This window comes from Anabrus simplex, chromosome 2 (assembly GCF_040414725.1).
Source record: "Anabrus simplex isolate iqAnaSimp1 chromosome 2, ASM4041472v1, whole genome shotgun sequence".
NCBI lineage: Eukaryota > Metazoa > Arthropoda > Insecta > Orthoptera > Tettigoniidae > Anabrus > Anabrus simplex.
The window spans coordinates 457,942,116-457,962,205 of record NC_090266.1 but is presented as its reverse complement, the minus strand read 5'-3'; the positions used below and the strand labels follow the sequence as shown (position 1 = coordinate 457,962,205).

The 20,090-nt window shown below is 35.8% G+C and overlaps 1 protein-coding gene across 3 annotated transcripts in view; it reads right to left on the bottom strand.

The window, feature by feature from the left end:
• NANS (N-acetylneuraminic acid synthase) overlaps positions 1-20,090 on the bottom strand; it is a 101,647-nt gene that overhangs the window by 59,625 nt on the left and 21,932 nt on the right. For all 3 annotated transcript variants that reach the window (XM_067139160.2, XM_067139162.2, XM_067139161.2), the window contains exon 2: positions 16,638-16,776. In XM_067139160.2, the coding sequence (XP_066995261.2) occupies positions 16,638-16,769 (132 nt within the window). In that variant the 5' untranslated portion in view covers positions 16,770-16,776. The remainder of the gene's footprint in view (positions 1-16,637; positions 16,777-20,090) is intronic.

The following is a 20,090-nucleotide window of genomic DNA, read 5'->3' as shown; positions in this document are numbered from 1 at the left end:
TAATGCCAGGCTGAGTGCCTCAGATGGTTGAGGCAGATCCGATCCTGGCTCAGTCCGGTGGTATTTGAAGGTGCTCAAATATGTCAGCCTCGTGTCGGTAGATTTATTGATACGTAAAAGAACCCCTGTGAGACAAAATTATGCCACCTCGATGTCTCAGAAAACCCCTAAATATTGGTTAGTGGGACATAAAACCAATAACATTATTATTACAATCACAAATACTTCAAGATTCTATCCACCTTCGATGTGTGCTTCTACTTCAAGAAATGGAACAACACATCGATAGCAGAACAAAGGAGTGTCTAAGTGAAGAGGGCTGGAGTTGCCTCATCCTTCCATTAGATCCTTACACTATGCAGGAAATAATTCTAACGCCAGTTTATTCTACTCTGAATGCGGAAAATGACAAGTTCCCATGCAAGATCGGATTGATAGCCCATGTTTACATTGACATGTGTAAGAGATTACAAGTGATTATTTTCTTTTTGACCGTATTGAAATTCAATTATTAAATGTTAAACAATTATATTGAAACCACCTATTCAATACTAGTTAAGTCTTTATGACTATAACAATGTCATTACATTAAGTTTGAGTATGGTACATGTTTCGCCTGGCATTGCAGGCATCATCAGCCATGAATTCTATCTCCAAGTCAGAGCTCTGAGTGGATGCTATATCAGGATTAATCATAGTAAATATTATTTACATAACAATTGCAATGGAGTGATCAAGCCATCCATGTTTTAAAGTACTAATGTGACGTCCCAAATCTTGTTCACATTTAATGGAGATAATATTAACTGTCAACATTCATGAGTTAGTAATGAGAATGGCATGATACATGGGTTTAAACCATCTGTACATTTTTACAACTTATTGGAGATTAACTTGTGCTAGAACTATTCTTAAAAACTAATTTTTACACAATTTACACTAATGTATACAAACTTATGTTACGTTTTGGAACTGAACTGGTCGATCTTGTCTTGAAGTTTCAATGGGATGTCTTACTCATGTCCTGTCGAATGGAGATAATGCTAATACTGATATGGTATTGTAGTCTATTGAAGTCATAGTATTTAAATATTTCATTTTATATTTGTAGGACATTAAACACATTCAGCTTATATGTTGTTTTTTTTTTGTTTTTGTTTTTTTTTTGGGGGGGGGGAAGTCTAAATATTTTGTAGTCAACCTTACTTCTAGAAGAATGAGTATCAGTATTAAGGTGGCGTGCCTTAAAGTGGATGGCAAGAAATCTGTTAGAGAGTTTGATCAAGTTTTGTTAGATAACGGATTATTACATAACCATATAAACTTTTTGTATGTTGTTTTGTTGGAGCAATTTGAAGTTATTCAGTGTGGATTGAAGAGCAGTTCACTGGTTTCTGGATGTAGTGTGTAGCTGGTGGGTGCATTAAAGTCTGTGGAATAAAACAAAAAAGTGTGTGAGTAGCATACTCAAACTTAATGTAATGACATTGTTATAGTCATAAAGACTTAACTAATATTGAATAGGTGGTTTCAATAAATTAATTGTTTAACATTTAATAATTGAATTTCAATATGGTCAAAATGAAAATAATCACTTGTAATCGAGTAGCCAACCAGGCTAAGTCCAATAGATACCAGAATCTCAAAGTCAGAGTTAGCAAAATCTCAAGAGACATTAACTTCTTGAAAGAGTGCTTGAAAAGTGGATTAGTATCCAAATTTCTAAAACACCTACAAAGAAAAAACATTCCCTTTTCAAAAATCAACAATACTGAAGATTAACAAAATCTGGTTAAAGAGTGAGATCAAGTCTCTTTATAAAAAGAAATCGCTCCTGAACCTACAACTATACAAACTCATCTGGAAGTCTCCCAAAGCATGCCCCCATTAGAATGGGATTCATATTTAAGATTCGTGAACAACAAAGTGTTGGATATTTTAAACAAAAAACAAGAAACACTAGACAAAAAACTAACTACTCTAAAAGACACTAAGCAGAAATCAACCAAACCTCCCAAAAAAACAAACACACATACTTCGCTACTAGGCAACACCCCTGCAACTATAAACTTATCAAAAACTTGCTTCTCAGACAAAGAATTGGATCTTCTTAACAAGGGCATGAAATTCAACTGGCCTAACCCCAACAAAGTGGACGACCTTATCACCACAGCTGCCGAAATCAAATCCAACATTAACAAACTCCCTACTGACAAACGCAACGATGTTAGATTTGAAATTAAAAGGAACCTTCCCTATTTAGTCAATGAATTGAATAATAACCCACAACCAGGTCTCAAAAAACAAATAATCGATTTAAAAAACAAAATTAAGAACAATATAATAATTACGAAAGCTGATAAAGGATCCACCACTGTTTTATTAAACAAGGTCGACTACGTCAATAAAACAGAACTTTTATTTTCCGATAATACCTACACTATAGTGAGCAAAGACCCCACACCAAAAATTCAGCGCGACTTAAAGATTTTGTTGAAAAATTCATCATTCCTTTTGCAAGAACAAGAATATCATAAACTTACTATTATGAATCCTAAACTACCAACTGCAAAAGCATTACCCAAAATCCATAAAAAAGAAGTTCCCGTGCGCCCTATTATAAACAGCAGAAACAGTCCCACATATAAAGTCTCAAGATTTTTACACTATTTTCTTAACAAACATTTTAAATTCAACAATGAAGCATACGTAAAAAATTCCATTGACTTCTGCGAAAAATTAACTCAATTTAAACTACAACCCAACCATATAATGGTCTCATATGACATCACTAATATGTACTCAAGCATTCCTATTAATGATACTATAAATATTATCAAAAGAACCTTACCAAACACAGTAATTTAAGCAAATTTGAAATAAATGACTTTATCAAATTGTTCAGCTTTGTTTTGAACAACAACTACTTCACTTTCAACAACAAAATCTACCATCAAAAAGGACTGGCAATGGGAGATCCCGTTTCGGGCATTTTAGCTAACATTTTCATGGATAATCTAGAGGCTAACAAAATTGTAAACAAAATCAACGGTCTCCATCTATGGATAAGATTTGTTGATGACACGTTTGCCATCATTGACAAACGGCAGAACATCAGCAACAGCATTTTAGAATTTCTTAATGGACTCAACAATAACATTACCTTCACAAAAGAAGATGAAACCAACAACTCCTTAAATTTCCTGGAGGTAACCATAAATAGAACCCATAATAAATTCAAATTCCAAATCTATAGAAAACCCACTTTTGCCCCTCTGACTATAAAAAAAGAATCTATGCACCCGCATTCTCACAAATTAGCAGCCTTCTACAGCTTAATCCATAGAGCGTTCAAAATTCCTCTTTCCAACGACAACCGAAAAAAAGAACTACAATATATTAAAGAACTAGCAAAACTTAACGGCTACAAACCAAACACAGTTAATAAAATTATAAACAAAATCAAATTAAAAACTGCTACTAACCTAACCCCTGAAAGACCTAAAAAAAAAATAATTTTGCTGCCTTCACCTTCACTAATCCGGCTCTTTACCAAATCACCAACCCAATCAAGAAACAGGACATCAGCATTGCATTCAAAAACCGCAATACAAACAGAAATATATTCTTTAACTCCCATACAGTAAATTCAATACACGACAGATACTCTAATTCAGGAATTTATAGACTCAAATGCACCCAATGTGAATTTTCTTATGTCGGGCAAACTGGACGCAGCTTTCATACAAGATATTTAGAGCATTACAACGCATCTAAGCACAACAAACACTCCGCTATGAGTATCCACGTGAAAGAAACGGGACATAACTTCACCACCATAGACCAGGACCTTCAAATCTTAAAGATCATCAACAAAGGTAGTCAAATGACTGAATATGAAAGCACCTACATCCTTTTAGACCAACACTTCAATAAAAATAAAAATCTAAATGACACCGTAGAAACAAAGACCCCAGTCACAGAACAAATTCCTAACTTATTGTCATCTCTAAACATAAACAATAACAATTTTTTTTAAATCTTCAACTATAAATGCAACAATAACCCAACTCAATCCCTGCCAACAATGACACACCATTACAATACGAGAAGCAGAAATAAAGCAACTGTTCAGACCACCTCACACAAGCAACACAACAGGACCTCCTCGTAACATCTAAAGGGTAAGTTTCAAGAACATAAATCTACTAACTAATAAACCATCCTAATATAGCACTCACACACTTTTTTGTTTTATTCCACAGACTTTAATGCACCCACCAGCTACACACTACATCCAGAAACCAGTGAACTGCTCTTCAATCTACACTGAATAACTTCAAAAAGCTCCAACAAAACAACATACAAAAAGTTTATATGGTTATGTAATAATCCGTTATCTAACAAAACTTGATCAAACTCTCTAACAGATTTCTTGCCATCCACTTTAAGGCACCCCACCTTAATACTGATACTCATTCTTCTAGAAGTAAGGTTGACTACAAAATATTTAAACTTCCCCCCCCCCCCCCAAAAAAAAAAACATATAAGCTGAACGTGTTTAATGTCCTACAAATATAAAAAGAAATATTTAATTACTATGACTTCAATAGACTACAATACCATATCAGTATTAGCATTATCTCCATTCGACAGGACATGAGTAAGACATCCCATTGAAACTTCAAGACAAGATCGACCAGTTCAGTTCCAAAACGTAACATAAGTTTGTATACATTAGTGTAAATTGTGTAAAAAATAGTTTTTAAGAATGGTTCTAGCACAAGTTAATCTCCAATAAGTTGTAAAAATGTACAGATGGTTTAAACCCATGTATCATGCCATTCTCATTACTAACTCATGAATGTTGACAGTTAATATTATCTCCATTATATGTGAACAAGATTTAGACGTCACATTAGTACTTTAAAACATGGATGGCTTGATCACTCCATTGCAATTGTTATGTAAATAATATTTACTATGATTAATCCTAATATAGCATCCACTCAGAGCTCTGACTTGGAGATAGAATTCATGGCTGATGATGCCTGCAATGCCAGGCGAAACATGTACCATACTCAAACTTAATGTAATGACATTGTTATAGTCATAAAGACTTAACTAGTATTGAATAGGTGGTTTCAATAAATTAATTGTTTAACATTTAATGTGTAAGAGATCCAACAGTTTTGGTGGAAAACATGTATGTTCAGAACGCTTTCAATGTTGAATACGATCCAGTGTTGTAATTCAAAATATGCCTAACATGTGCTTGTTTCAGACTCGTTTTGTCTTAATTGCATTCATAATGTCTTCTATAAATTCCTGCCATACAGTTGTATAATCCAACAATTTGTTTAAGGCAATGGGTTAGAATATAGTACCATATCTGAAATATTTATTTGATTATTGTTTGGTTGAACGAGATATACCAAATGAATGCAGAGTTGCTATAGTAGCCCCTGTGTATAAAGGAAAGGGTGATAGACATAAAGCTGAATATTACAGGCCAGTCAGCAGTCAGTTTGACATGCATTGCATGTAAGCTTTGGGAAAGCATTCTTTCTGATTATATTAGACATGTTTGCAAAATTAATAACTGGTTTGACAGAAGGCAGTTTGGGTTTAAGAAAGGTTATTCCACTGAAGCTCAGCTTGTAGGATTTCAGCAAGATATAGCAGATATCCTGGATTCAGGAGGCCAAATGCACTGTATTGCAATTGACCTATCTAAGGCATTTGATAGGGTTGATCATGGAAGACTACTGGCAAAATTGAGTGCTATTGGACTAGAAAAAAGAGTGACTGAATGGGTGGCTATATTTCTAGAAAACAGAACTCAGAGAATTAGAGTAGGTGAAGCTTTATCTGACCCTGTAATAATTAAGAGGGGAATTCCTCAAGGCAGTATTATTGGACCTTTATGTTTTCTTATATATATCAATGATATGTGTAAAGAAGTGGAATCAGAGATAAGGCTGTTTGCAGATGATGTTATTCTGTACAGAGTAATAAATAAGTTACAAGACTGTGAGCGGCTGCAAGGTGACCTCGATAGTGTTGTGAGATGGACGGTGGGCAATGGTATGATGATAAATGGGGTTAAAAGTCAGGTTGTGAGTTTCACAAATAGGAAAAGTCCTCTCAGTTTTAATTACTGCGTTGATGGGGTGAAAGTTCCTTTTGGGGATCATTGTAAGTACCTAGGTGTTAATATAAGGAAAGACCTTCATTGGTGTAATCACATAAATATGATTGTTAATAAAGGGTACAGATCTCTGCACATGGTTATGAGGGTATTTAGGGGTTGTAGTAAGGATGTACAGGAGAGGGCATATAAGTCTCTGGTAAGACCCCAACTAGAGTATGGTTCCAGTGTATGGGACTCTCACCAGGATTACTTGATTCAAGAACTGGAAAAAATCCAAAGAAAAGCAGCTCAATTTGTTCTGGGTGATTTCCGACAAAAGAGTAGCGTTACAAAAATGTTGCAAAGTTTGGGCTGGGAAGACTTGGGAGAAAGGAGACGAGCTGCTCGATTAAGTGGTATGTTCCGAGCTGTCAGTGGAGAGATAGTGTGGGAGGACATCAGTAGACAGCAGGACAGATGTCTTCAAGACGGAATGAATATTGTGGGTTGCATAAAACTACATTTGAAGGGGAGGCTGAATCACGCTGTATATGTTTATGTATGATTAAGATATTTTTAACATGGACATGTTTTTGGGCTGGGGGTCTATCTGGAATTAGCATAATCACTTTGGTGTAGACATAAAACCGACAGCATCGTAACCAGGCAACCGGTGTTCATCTTTTACCTATACTAAGTCGTTATCATCTTCTCTTCCCCAGTGTTACTACCATGTGATAGATCTCTGCAACTACCACTAAATTGTTTTCATTTCTCCCCAGAAGTGGGAGGCGGGCCTCATAGATGGTGACACAGTCCCTCAGGCAATGAGATTTATAATGGAGAAGGCGATATGTGGTGAAGGCGAGAGGGTTAGCGGCCATGACCTATACTAGGAACTGTGCCGGCATTCGCCTTAATGCAAGAAAATGGAAAACCATTTTCAGTACATCCAACGGTGGGAGAACAAACCCTCTCCCTGTCCCAAACCCCGGTAGAGCCATGGCCACTTGTCCTCTGCTCAGTTGGTCCATCAAAGTGCAGAGCTGTCGGACCACGGACCAGCCGTGGCCACTTGTAGGCCGAAGCCTACTCTGTAACCACTGACCCAGATAACTGCCTTCTGTATACAGTAGGTACAAATGGCACTGTGTTTGAAGTGGGTTTCCACTGTCTTTGACTGGCGTTTTGTCTGGGTCACAGCAAAGCCCCTTGCACACGGTAATGTCATGGAAGGTAGCAGCATATTGTTCATAATACAAAACGTATTTTGCAAATATTTATGGCCATAAAATTGTGTGCTAAATTAGCGACCAATTTCTTGGGGATAGATCTTAAGAGGTGGGGCTATTTTTTGACGTGGCATGGGAGGGTTATGTGCTGAATCACCTGCCTTATTGTTTGTTGCACATCGATCATGATTCTACATATTTCTTTCAATTTATTGGAACTCCTCCTCTGTCGATGGACTGAAAGGATGCATTATTTGTAAGAAGCTACTGAGAGGATAAAAACCAAAGAATCTTTACTCGCTCTCATCGCTTAAGCCCAAAAACATATCCATGAGTCTATGCTTTTCCGGGTAGCAGAGAAATTTACATATATCTGTATGTCACATGAAATAGAACATTTTTAAGTACTATGAATAGTGCATTACAATAAGTACAAGGAATACATGCAATTTTGCTGCTCGACATTGTTTATCACCTAAATACAGATGATTGATTGTATGATGTGTAGTGTCTTGGTGCAATATGTAGCAACAGTGTATGTGCTAGTCATGTCTTGGTTTCTTCAAACACTACTCTGCCAGAGACTTGATATCCTCTAGCAGATAAAAAAATAAAAATAATTATTCAAATCTCAATATTTCTCAGTGTGTGGCCCCAGGTGCCTCATTTGACAGACTGAAAGATGTACCATATAGTAAGTTCGTTGAAAAAATACCAAATGGTGTTGCCGTAAACACCTGATGTGTTAGTGCGACTTTAGACTGCAAAAAGAGAAAAGGTATTACAACATTGTAACTTGTCAGTTCCTGTCTTTCTTTCATAAATGAATGATTTTGTATTTGTATTATACTGTATTGTTTTCTATCTGATGAATATTAATTGATGATTTATACTACTGAATGTAATTGAATGAAATTATGATATACTGTGATGACTAAAACTTTCATGGAAATATTTACACAGTGTTTATGCCTGTAATACTGTGGATAGTAGGTAGAATACAGCTCTATAAAACAAAAGATCATGTTTTATTTCAATTTTCCTTTGAATCCTACAAAATCCCTCCTTAGCATACGAGTTTTCATTAATCATTTTGGTTATTATGTATGGCTTTCTTTCTTACATTGTATGTATATTTCATTTCCTGGTAAGTGGCATGTCTTGATACTATTGACTCTTGAGGTTGGCTTATAGAGTTAAAGGGGACTGATGTCCAAGGTGATATTAGTGTCTATTTCTGTCTTAGTTCTTAATCTGAAACATGGATTGCCAATCCCAATACGGCAAAATACAATTTAACCTAACTTTTACATTAATTTTCAGATTTCAACATAGGTAACGAAAATGTTAGTAAAAATGAAGACATGATATTAGAACCTTTTCCATTACAGTAACTTCCACATTGGGCCATGATGCTGATTCTGCCATCTTCACCTGAATGTTCATTGTTTTTTGTGTCGGTCATGAGATGTCTTCCTTCCTGGTACCTGAAAGTTAACATATGGTAGGTCAAAAATCTCTTAGAAGTGGACCTACCACCTTGATAAACATCCATGAACTCACAGTTGTCAGGTGCAGAGAAGCCCTTGTTTGGTGTCAATATTAAGTTTATTTGCGAGAAACCACGTTCACATTCAGAGGTAGAAATGGGAATGCTGTTGATTGTGTTTACACATGGTAGTAGTGATGTTGGAATTTTCTTCTCAACCAGGAATTCATGATAACCTCTTAGAACTTGCCTGTCCTGAATCCTTAATCACCTATACAAATTATGTACTGCTTCATCTTTAACAAAAATTATATTTTTCTGAACATTATCTGACCAACATTCAGGACACAGTACTTTTGTCCATTCTGGTGTTGTGTGTCTTCGTTTGTTAACAGACAATCTTCCACCCGTCGTCTTAAGCTGTCAGAACATTTCAGGATCAAGATAACTTTTTGCACTGGCAGCTTGATTTTTTTTCTCTTCTCCAGGATAACCCACATGAATTTCAAATTCTCAGGTGTACTTTGAGATTCATGATAGTAAGACCCACTATTAAATTTCCTATCATCAAATAGAATAATTTGCCTGGATATTAGTTTATGAGCTACATAAGAGAGTCATATTGTGTGTTTGTAATTTAAAGCTGAGTTCTGACAACTCTTGAAGAGTTGCAGGTGCAGAGAAGCCCTTGTTGGTGTCAATATTAAGTTCATTTGCGATAAACCACGGTCACATTCAGAGGTAGAAATGGGAATGCTGTTGATGGTGTTTACACATGGTAGTAATGATGTTGGAATTTTCTTCTCAACCAGGAATTTATGATAACCTCTTAGAATGTGCCTGTCCCGAATCCTTAATCACCTGTACAAATTATGTACTTCATCTCCAACAAAAGTGACCCAGCGGGAATCAAACACGGGACCCCCTGAACCGAAGGGCAGCACACTGACCATGCAGCCAAGGAATCGGACCATATCAGGAACCATTGTCTTTAAAGGTGATAATTGGCTCATACAAGTGCTCTCATTAATTAGCAAAGAAATCCTGCAATTAGATTCCATTATTTTCTTCATTAGGGTTTTCCTCATTTCACTTCTAAGAATTTGACCCATGTAGCTTCCATTCACTTCTTGGAGATGAACTTCAGATTTAAAATCATTGAAGAAAAAGATCACGAACAAAATCAACGTTCTGACTTTTTTTCATGAGATCATCATATATAACATCATATATAATCCCTGTTCTCATCCTGATTTGTTCTTTCAATATGTGCCACGAGCAATCCATAGTTTTACCAAATTGCAGAAACACTTCCGTAATTTGAAGCTGCCCAATGTTGTACAGCTGCTGGTCCAGATCATCAGAAATATTTCCCAGTTATCTGGCATTTTTAGGTGACTGGTGATATAACGTATAAAATCTGTCAAGAAATGGCTTTAATCTGTGAAGGAAAGCCCTTCGTAACTTCATCTGCAACAGAGATTTGAAGTCTATGGTTTGCGCAGAGCCAAAACAAGACATGTGGATATTGCTCCCTAATCAAAGTCATTACAACTTTCTTCCTTCCTGACATCACAGCAGCTCCATCACATGCTAGTGGAATAAGGTTTTCTTTCAAAAATTCTTCAGAGAATTTTAATTCGTTCAAAACATTAATCAGACATTGAAAAATACCTTTGGCAGACACATTTTCCAACTCAACAATATCAATAAATAGATTTGTATGTTCGTCCATATAAAAGCATTCTTCTTATTCTTCCACTTTTCCCACACCTGTCTGTGGGGTTGCAAACTGAATATGAAAGGAAGAGTCTTTGGACATGCATAAACACCCAGTTGCCAAGCCTGAAGAAATAATCAGAAGCGATTAAAATCCCGACCCAGCGGGAATCAAACCCGGGAACCTCTGAACCGAAGGGCAGCACCCTGACCATTCAGCCAAGGAATCGAACCATATCGGGAACCATTGTCTTTAAATATATTATTAAAGGTGATAATTGGCTCATACAAGTGCTCTCATCAATTAGCAAAGAAATCTTACAATTATATTCCATTATTATCTTCATTAGGGTTTTCTTCATTTCACCTCTGAGAATTTGACCCATGTAGCTTCCATTCACTTCTTGGAGATGAACTTCAGATTCAAAATCATTGAATACCTGACTTTTCTTTACAATTTTATAGGTTGTTCTGAAGATTTTAGAGGTATTTGTCATGTTCAAAAGCTTGAGTAAAAGAGACCTCCAACATTTTTCTTTTGCAGCAGTTAATATGTTAGTGGCCGCCATATGAACGGAACTAATTTTATTTATTTTTTTTTTTTTTTTTTTGCTAGGGGCTTTATGTCGCACCGACACAGATAGGTCTTATGGCGACGATGGGATAGGAAAGGCCTAGGAGTTGGAAGGAAGCGGCCGTGGCCTTAATTAAGGTACAGCCCCAGCATTTGCCTGGTGTGAAAATGGGAAACCACGGAAAACCATCTTCAGGGCTGCCGATAGTGGGATTCGAACCTACTATCTCCCGGATGCAAGCTCACAGCCGCGCGCCTCTACGCGCACGGCCAACTCGCCCGGTGAACTAATTTTATTATCATGGATCTTTTCTCGTTGTGAAGTAATTTGATTTTTTATTTTCATCAAAAGGAGTAATCTAAACATTTGCCCATGGCTTTTCAGTCTTGGAAATGTTCAATTTCTTACCTGCTGGAGCGGAAGAGAAGAACTGAAATATTTTCAAGTTCATTGCTTTTGGTAAAGATCATAGGAAACAAACAAATTAACGTATAGAATTTACAACAGATGTAACCATAGTACACAAAGCAACAAAGTTACGTGAACAGAAAGTGAAGTGAAGCTGATCACAGTCACACAAAGGAAGTTTCCGAATTTTAAGCGGCAAGCACGTAGAGTCGAAAGAGTAGTGCTGCAGAACCAGATCGGTATCATATACTTTATGATACAGTCGATAACTATGGATTAGAGTTAATCTATCAACACTTCCTGACAACATAGTTCGACATCAAGCGATGATGGCAGCACATATGTGAAGATACACTTTTAAACATGAAATCCAAATCTTCACCACAATTTTTACAATCTTAAGTTTACCGATACGTGTACCGGAGCATACGGGGAGAAAAAAGCCCTGAACCGCATACAGTAAAACCTCATCAAGAAGTTTCTGCAGGGGACAAAGGAAGAGAACAAGTTGAACAAAAAAATGTGCAAATAAAAACTATCTAAGAGGGACATGAAAATACCTGCTACCTTTTTTTTAACATGCGTGCATTTTACATTGTGTATATATGGGTACAATGAAAGCTGTATCTACCATTTCTGAAGATGAGGTGTGATAAACACAAGAGAACAAATATGAAAACATTTTTCTACTGGAGCTTATAAAATAACAACTGTGTATTAAAAAGTGTGAAAAACACGAGACAACAAATATGAAAAAATTTGTACCAGGACCCATAAAACTATCTACCTATTACTCTTTCTAATATAAAAGTAATGTTCAGATGTTAGTTGAAGTCTTATGTTTCAGACCAGTAGGTTATTAAATATTGTTTTCTTGTCACACTCTTTGACTATGAATTATTAGAGGTTACACCCACCCATATGAGAGAGAATGACTTTGGCCCCCATCCTGAAAACTACAATACTTCGGCAATTGGTTTGGACTTACTCAGGAAGAAGGTGCAAATTTTAACATTTGCACCTACTCTACAAGCGTAAGATTTGGTTGCCAGTCCACTTCCTGAAGGTTTTTAATTTTACCTTCATTAGTAAGCAATTTCACAACTTTTTCCATATCCATAACAAGACAATCACAAGACCACTTTAATAAACTTCTCATGATTATGTTCCTAATCCGTAGGTAGCCTATCACCCAACAAATATTCACTACTCTTCACTGTACTACTCAATACTGAATAAATTTCTAACTTCTGACTGGAATGAGAAATACAAGCACGAACAGGCTAACTGAGTTATTCAGCAATCTCACTGCAAACCAGAAAAGAAAACTGAATTTTCCTGAGGCTAATGGCTTGTTCCCCGAAGGTGGAATTTACCTTGAGATGTTCAGGAATTCAAGGCCTGTTCTTGTTATTGTGCAACTTTCCCCAACATACCCACTGTGGTAAGGGCTCTTATCTGTGTTTTGGAAATCACGTTCTATTCACAAGAAATGACAAAGAAAATTTTCAGGGGTAAAAATGGGATCGTACTAAGCAGTGAGGTATGAGGTATTTTTGTATATTCAATACTAGCAAGATACCCGTGCTTCGCTACGGTATTATACTGAAATTTGTAATTGAATGCTTATTGTTTTAGATATATAATCCGCCGAAATTCGCGGTCTGACTCGTTTTCTGAGAGAACCCACCAAAATTCCCGATCTGACTCGTTTTCTATTAGATTACGGCATGTTTCCTTCCATTTTTCAATCTTCTTTTCCAGCAATCGATTTCGTACTTCCCGGGCTAGGCTCAGGTATTCCTCCCGGTCAGTTGGGTCCGTAAATCTTTGCCATCTTTTCCTATAATAATTTTTAATATGGATAAAATCCTTCAGGAGATCCGGCGTGGTGTCATATTGGGTGCCTAGAAGGCACTGAACCCACGTCCGGACTGCATTCTTAGTCATTACCCGTCCAGGAGCCGTTTCCAGCGCGGTCCGCACATTTGACGACGGTCCGGAACATTATTATTATTATTATTATTATTATTATTATTATTATTATTATTATTATTATTATTATTATGTGTTGCTGGAATGGATGATGACAGGGAAAACCGGAGTATCCGGAGAAAAACCTGTCCCGCCTCCGTTTTGTCCAGCACGAATGTCACATGGAGTGAACGGGATTTGAACCACGGAACCCAGCTGTGAGAGGCCGGCGCGCTGCCGAGGATCCTTATAAGTACATTAAGAACAGTAAAATCAATTGGTCTCACCTCCTTCTACACCCCACAGCCGTTAAGTTTATTTACCGCCACCCCCGCCCCCCCAAAATAAAAATTAAAAGAAGGCTTGTTTCTTATGTTTAAAGAAGATTTCAAACACCAATGTTCACGTCTATTACCTTCAGTTTTGAGATATAAGTATCCCCATAAAAATAATTTACTTTTCTCACTTCATTTCACACTACTCCCCCCCCCCCCAAGTGAATTTTCCCGCAAAATATACTTGTTTCTTTAATAGTAAAGGATCTTCTAAATACCAATTATCACGACTCTAACTTCTTCAGTTTTTGATTTATGTGTCCTCATGAAAGGAATTCAACTCCTTTACACTCCCGCCCACCAAGATGGTATCCCCCCAAAACGCGTTTTTCTTTGTTTGTAAAGGAGATCCAAATACGAATTTTCACGTCTGTAACAACTTTAGTTTTTATTAGATGTATGTATTCTCATTCAATTAATTCAATTAATTTTTCAATTCTTCCACCCCCCCCCCCAATTCATTGGATTTTCCGAGAATACGTGTTTCTTTATTTTTAAAGCAGATTGCAAATATCAAATTTCACGTCTGTAACATCTTCATTTTTGAGATATCAGTAGCCTAATTAAAAGAATTCAACACCATTTTCAGTCACTTTTACCCCCCCTCCACCCAAGTGGTATTTCCGAAAGCTAAAAATACACGTTTCTTTATGTTTAATAGAGATAAAAAATACCATTTTTCACTTCTGTAACATGTTAAGTTTCTTGAGATAAACTGTAAAAATTCTCATTTTAAAATTTCACCCCTTCTGAGTTACCCTTAAGTGGAGTTGCCAAACACAAATCACCTATGTTTCTTTAGATTTACAGGAGATTACAAACACCCACTTTTTACGTCTGTAACATTTTACGTTTCCAAGATATTCTGTAGATATAGTCTTTCAAAAATTCACCCAATTTGTCACTCCTGTTTAACCGCCATTAATTGGATTTTCCAAAACTAAAAAATACGTGTTTCTTTATTTTTAAAGGAGATCCGATATACAAATTTTCAGTTCTGTAATATCTTTCGTTTCTGAGATATATGTATCCTCATTAAAGGCATTCAACCCAATTTTCACCCTTTTACACCCCTCCTATTGGGATTTACAGGAAACAAAAAATACGTTTTCCTTTATTTTTAGAGGAGATTCTAACTACCAATTTTTACATCTGTAAATTTTAAAGTTTTAAGATGTATACACACTCATTTTAAAAAATTTACACTCCCGCCTTTTTACCCCCAATGTTTGGATTTTCCAAAAACGAAAAAATACGTGTGTTTATTTATTTTTAAAGGAGATTCTAAATACCAATTTTCACATATATAACCTTTAAAAATTTTGAGATAGATACACTCATTTTAAAATATTACTCCTTTTTCACCCCCCCCCCCCTAAATTGGATTTTCCAGAAACAAAAAAATACGTGTTTCTTTATTTTTAACGGAGATCCTAAACACCAATTTTCAGGTCTGTAATATCTTCAGTTTCTGATATATAAGTAGCCTCATTAAAGGCATTCAACCACTTTTTAGCCCCTTTTCACTCCTCCTATTGCGATTTTCCGAAAACAAAAAAATACGTGTTCCTTATTTTTAATGAAGGTTCTAAAAACCAATTTTTACATCTGCAAACTTTGAAAGTTTGGAGATATAGATTCACTAATTTTAAAAATTCACCCCCTTTTCACCCTCCCATTAATTGGATTTTCCAAAAACAAAAAATTACGTGTTTCTTTATTTTTAAAAGAGATCAAAAGTACCAATTTTCAGGTCTGTAATATCTTCAGCTTCTGAGATATAGGTACCGGTATCCTGATTAAAGGCATTCAACCCATTTTTCTCCATTTTCACCCTTTTTCACCCCTCCTATTGGGATTTTCTGAAAACAAAAAAATACGTGTTTCCTTATTTTTAAAGAAGATTCTAAATACCATTTTTTACATCTGTAAACTTTTAAAGTTATGAGATTTAGAGCAACTCATTTTAAAATTTCACCCCCATTTTCACCCCCTTAGCGAAGGAATATCCAAAAATCCTCTCTTAGCGAGCACCTACGTCTTAATATGAATATATCATCAAAATTTCATCTCTTTATGTCCAGTAGTTTTGGCTCGGCGATGATGAATCAGTCAGTCAGTCAGTCAGTCAGTCAGGACAAGCTACTTTATATATATAGATGATAGGAATACTTCCAATTTACAACTAAGTGAGAAAAGGTCTTAAAAAGGAATGCACCGACGAGGTTTCACTGTATCTCCACTCACTCTCCCTCCGCTCAAAATTGTCACTACCCCTCGCCCCTTCTGCCTTTCCCTAGCTCCCCCAACCAACAGGTTCATGTCAGCAAGCTACAGATGAAGCCAGCAAGTCCAACGACCTGAACTCAGTCCAGGCACAAGAGACTGGGGGTAACGAACCTGACCTGTAATGAATTAAATACAGAAAACATTTTCAAATCTACTGAAGTATCAAAAATTGACTGTTAGTATACTTCATTACGCCTGGTCATAATGTCACCCGTTCATAATCACTGACCAGCTTATGCAACGAAACAATACTGTACATAAATATGCATGCTTGAATGTGATTAGATAGAACGTGAGGATGTTCTTGTAGAATGAGACATGTCATTATGTTATTAATCTGTTCTTTTCCAGGTATGTTAGAGAGTTATAACTTTCATATTTCGTGCTTCGAAAGACTGAAAACTTAAAGGCTATATTATACAAAATGGTGTGACAACTTCATTTTCTCCTTAAAATAACATGCTATTAAATAAGATAGCTTACCTTTGCACATCTTATCAGTTGTTTGGCAATATTAATGTCACCCTGATGATTCTGTCCTATTTCTGCTATGATAAAGCAAGGATGGGCATCCCCTATTACCTTTCCAGGGGCAATTTGGAGATCAGGAGGCATTTCAATTCTGAAATTAATGCAGGGATAAATTACTTTATCACTATCACCATATGTCTGAAAGTTGGAGATTATATAATAGATTGTCAGTGCTTGAAAAACCTTGATATTCTTAACATTAATTCTAAAGGGACATTTTATGTACTCCTTTATCATCCAATCATGGGAACACTTTTAAAACACTGTCATTATGAATTAAGTACTTACACATATTTTTCAAATAAATTATAAGTACAAATATTTACAAATAAACTGAACATTCATTATCACAAAATGATCTACTGGTTATCGCTTTGTTGTAGCATACTCAGAATTACTACATCTACAAGTTCTTCACACCAAAATTTAAAACGTCATTGGACTGCTGTAATATTTCCACCAGTAAGTTTATTTTGTTATAGGTGCATAATTATTGGCCCTCTAACCCTGAGATCATTACAGAGCAGCAACTAATAATTATCAGGATTGAACCATAGCCCACTGTAAGAATTGTGTGCAAGAGAAAACAAGCAAATGCATGAAATTACACTCAAAGATTTCCTTTTAAGGCAGAAAGTAGTTGGTAAATTTTATATATAATTATCATTCGCTATGCAAACATATCATTCTTGCATAAAAGTTTGCTTTTATCTCATCAGGCCAGCAAAAATCAAAATAGGTTGAGTTGCATTCTTGTTTGTCTGTTTCAATATCACAAACAAAAAAAAAACTAAACAGAGATTTATAAAATTTGGTATTAAGTTGAGAGAAAGAAGGATAATAGTAAGTTAAACTGGAATTTTCTGATTACTGCAGGGTGGCAAGACAATTCAGAATAGCAAATCTCTACCTTTGAGGGGCCACAACCTGGTAAACTTATTTTCTATAAGAAGAGAGTCCAAACCAAACAAATTTACTCAGAAAAAGTCAGCTGAGCAGGGAAAGGAGCAGAAAGATGTGAAATTGTCAGCAAAACTCTTATCTCACATTTATACTCCAAATGTTTTCAAATGCAAGGCTATTTTTTTTTTATTTAGAGATGATCCGAGTCTGTGCTAATCGACACAGTCACAAAAATTATCCTCCTCGAATATTTCAATTATAAAATATTGATTCATGCAAGATGTTTAAGAAAAGTTAAACTATGAATTCCAGGAGAATACTTTGTAACCCAATATAACTGAAGCCAGGGCCTAGTACTGCATTGCAGCCAGGTGGTTGAGAAACACTGGTTTACAAACTCTAAAATCTCCACTTATTACCCCTTCTCCAATGTCTTTTCATGTTGGTATATGTAATTACTTGTATTTATTAGGTTTGTTTGTATTTGACAATCTCCACCTGAGGCAAGCTGAAATAATTTGTCAGTGTATCACTGCTGCCTGTCAGACATTTACTTTCTAAGCATCTTATTTCGTAGTGCCTGGTATATTAAAATAAGTGATGGACTTTTCCAATATAGATACAATTACTGAAGTACATTCATAACAAATTTTAGGATTGGTTAGTAACTTCACTTAACAATGGCGAAAAATGAAAGTATCCTCCTATTCAATACATCATATATTCCGTCATTAGACGGAGTAAACAAGTTCAGACATGTTTCGGCTCGTTTGAGCCATCTTCAGTGAAAAAATTAGGGGGGTTGGAATAATTTACATAATATGAGTTGAAAAAATGCTAAAAAACATAATGAAAGCGCAAATGAAAACAAACAAAAGAGAGCCTAGACGGAAACAAAATAGCACAAATATACAATATTTACATCAATATGCAGAGCAAAAAACAACTTATTGCGACAAAATTCAGTGAAACAGGTGTTAATTTGAAATAATAATTGATACTAAAAACTGCGTTAACCTAAGAAACAAGGGAATGAGAAAACAAATGATGCAGATGGAAATGAATAATAGTAGCACATGGTGAGGTTGTTGGACCTCATAGTTTACAAATTATTAGTTTATAAAAACGACAAAACAGTTTGAAATCGCTGTCAAAATCCTAGTGGAAACCCATCACATTAAATTGGCCAGGAGGAGAGCGGGAGCAAACATTTTGAGAGAAACCAAGCCTGAATTAACCTGCAGGCGAAAAGCCTGTGATAAGGAGAAAAAACACCTTAAATTTAAGGCTTCAGAAATAGCAGCATTCTTAATATCTTCTCAATCTAGCGGTCCCTTTCTTCATTATTGTTTCATAATGTTGGCTGGTGTTTTGCCTTATTATAGAGGGGTCGGAAGGGCCGCATATAAAAATATGAGAAGCTGTGTTAGGTAGAAGACAGATGCATAGTAAATTGTAGTAATCTAGTGGAAACCGTCAATGAAGTTCTAGAACTTCACATTTATACTCCAAATGTTTTCAAATGCAAGGCTATTTTTTTTTTTATTTAGAGATGATCCGAGTCTGTGCTAATCGACACAGTCACAAAAATTATCCTCCTCGAATATTTCAATTATAAAATATTGATTCATGCAAGATGTTTAAGAAAAGTTAAACTATGAATTCCAGGAGAATACTTTGTAACCCAATATAACTGAAGCCAGGGCCTAGTACTGCATTGCAGCCAGGTGGTTGAGAAACACTGGTTTACAAACTCTAAAATCTCCACTTCCCTTCTCCAATTAGAACTTCATTGACGGTTTCCACTAGATTACTACAATTTACTATGCTTCTGTCTTCTACCTAACACAGCTTCTCATATTTTTATATGCGGCCCTTCCGACCCCTCTATAATAAGGCAAAACACCAGCCAACATTATGAAACAATAATGAAGAAAGGGACCGCTAGATTGAGAAGATATTAAGAATGCTGCTATTTCTGAAGCCTTAAATTTAAGGTGTTTTTTCTCCTTATCACAGGCTTTTCGCCTGCAGGTTAATTCAGGCTTGGTTTCTCTCAAAATGTTTGCTCCCGCTCTCCTCCTGGCCAATTTAATGTGATGGGTTTCCACTAGGATTTTGACAGCGATTTCAAACTGTTTTGTCGTTTTTATAAACTAATAATTTGTAAACTATGAGGTCCAACAACCTCACCATGTGCTACTATTATTCATTTCCATCTGCATCATTTGTTTTCTCATTCCCTTGTTTCTTAGGTTAACGCAGTTTTTAGTATCAATTATTATTTCAAATTAACACCTGTTTCACTGAATTTTGTCGCAATAAGTTGTTTTTTGCTCTGCATATTGATGTAAATATTGTATATTTGTGCTATTTTGTTTCCGTCTAGGCTCTCTTTTGTTTGTTTTCATTTGCGCTTTCATTATGTTTTTTAGCATTTTTTCAACTCATATTATGTAAATTATTCCAACCCCCCTAATTTTTTCACTGAAGATGGCTCAA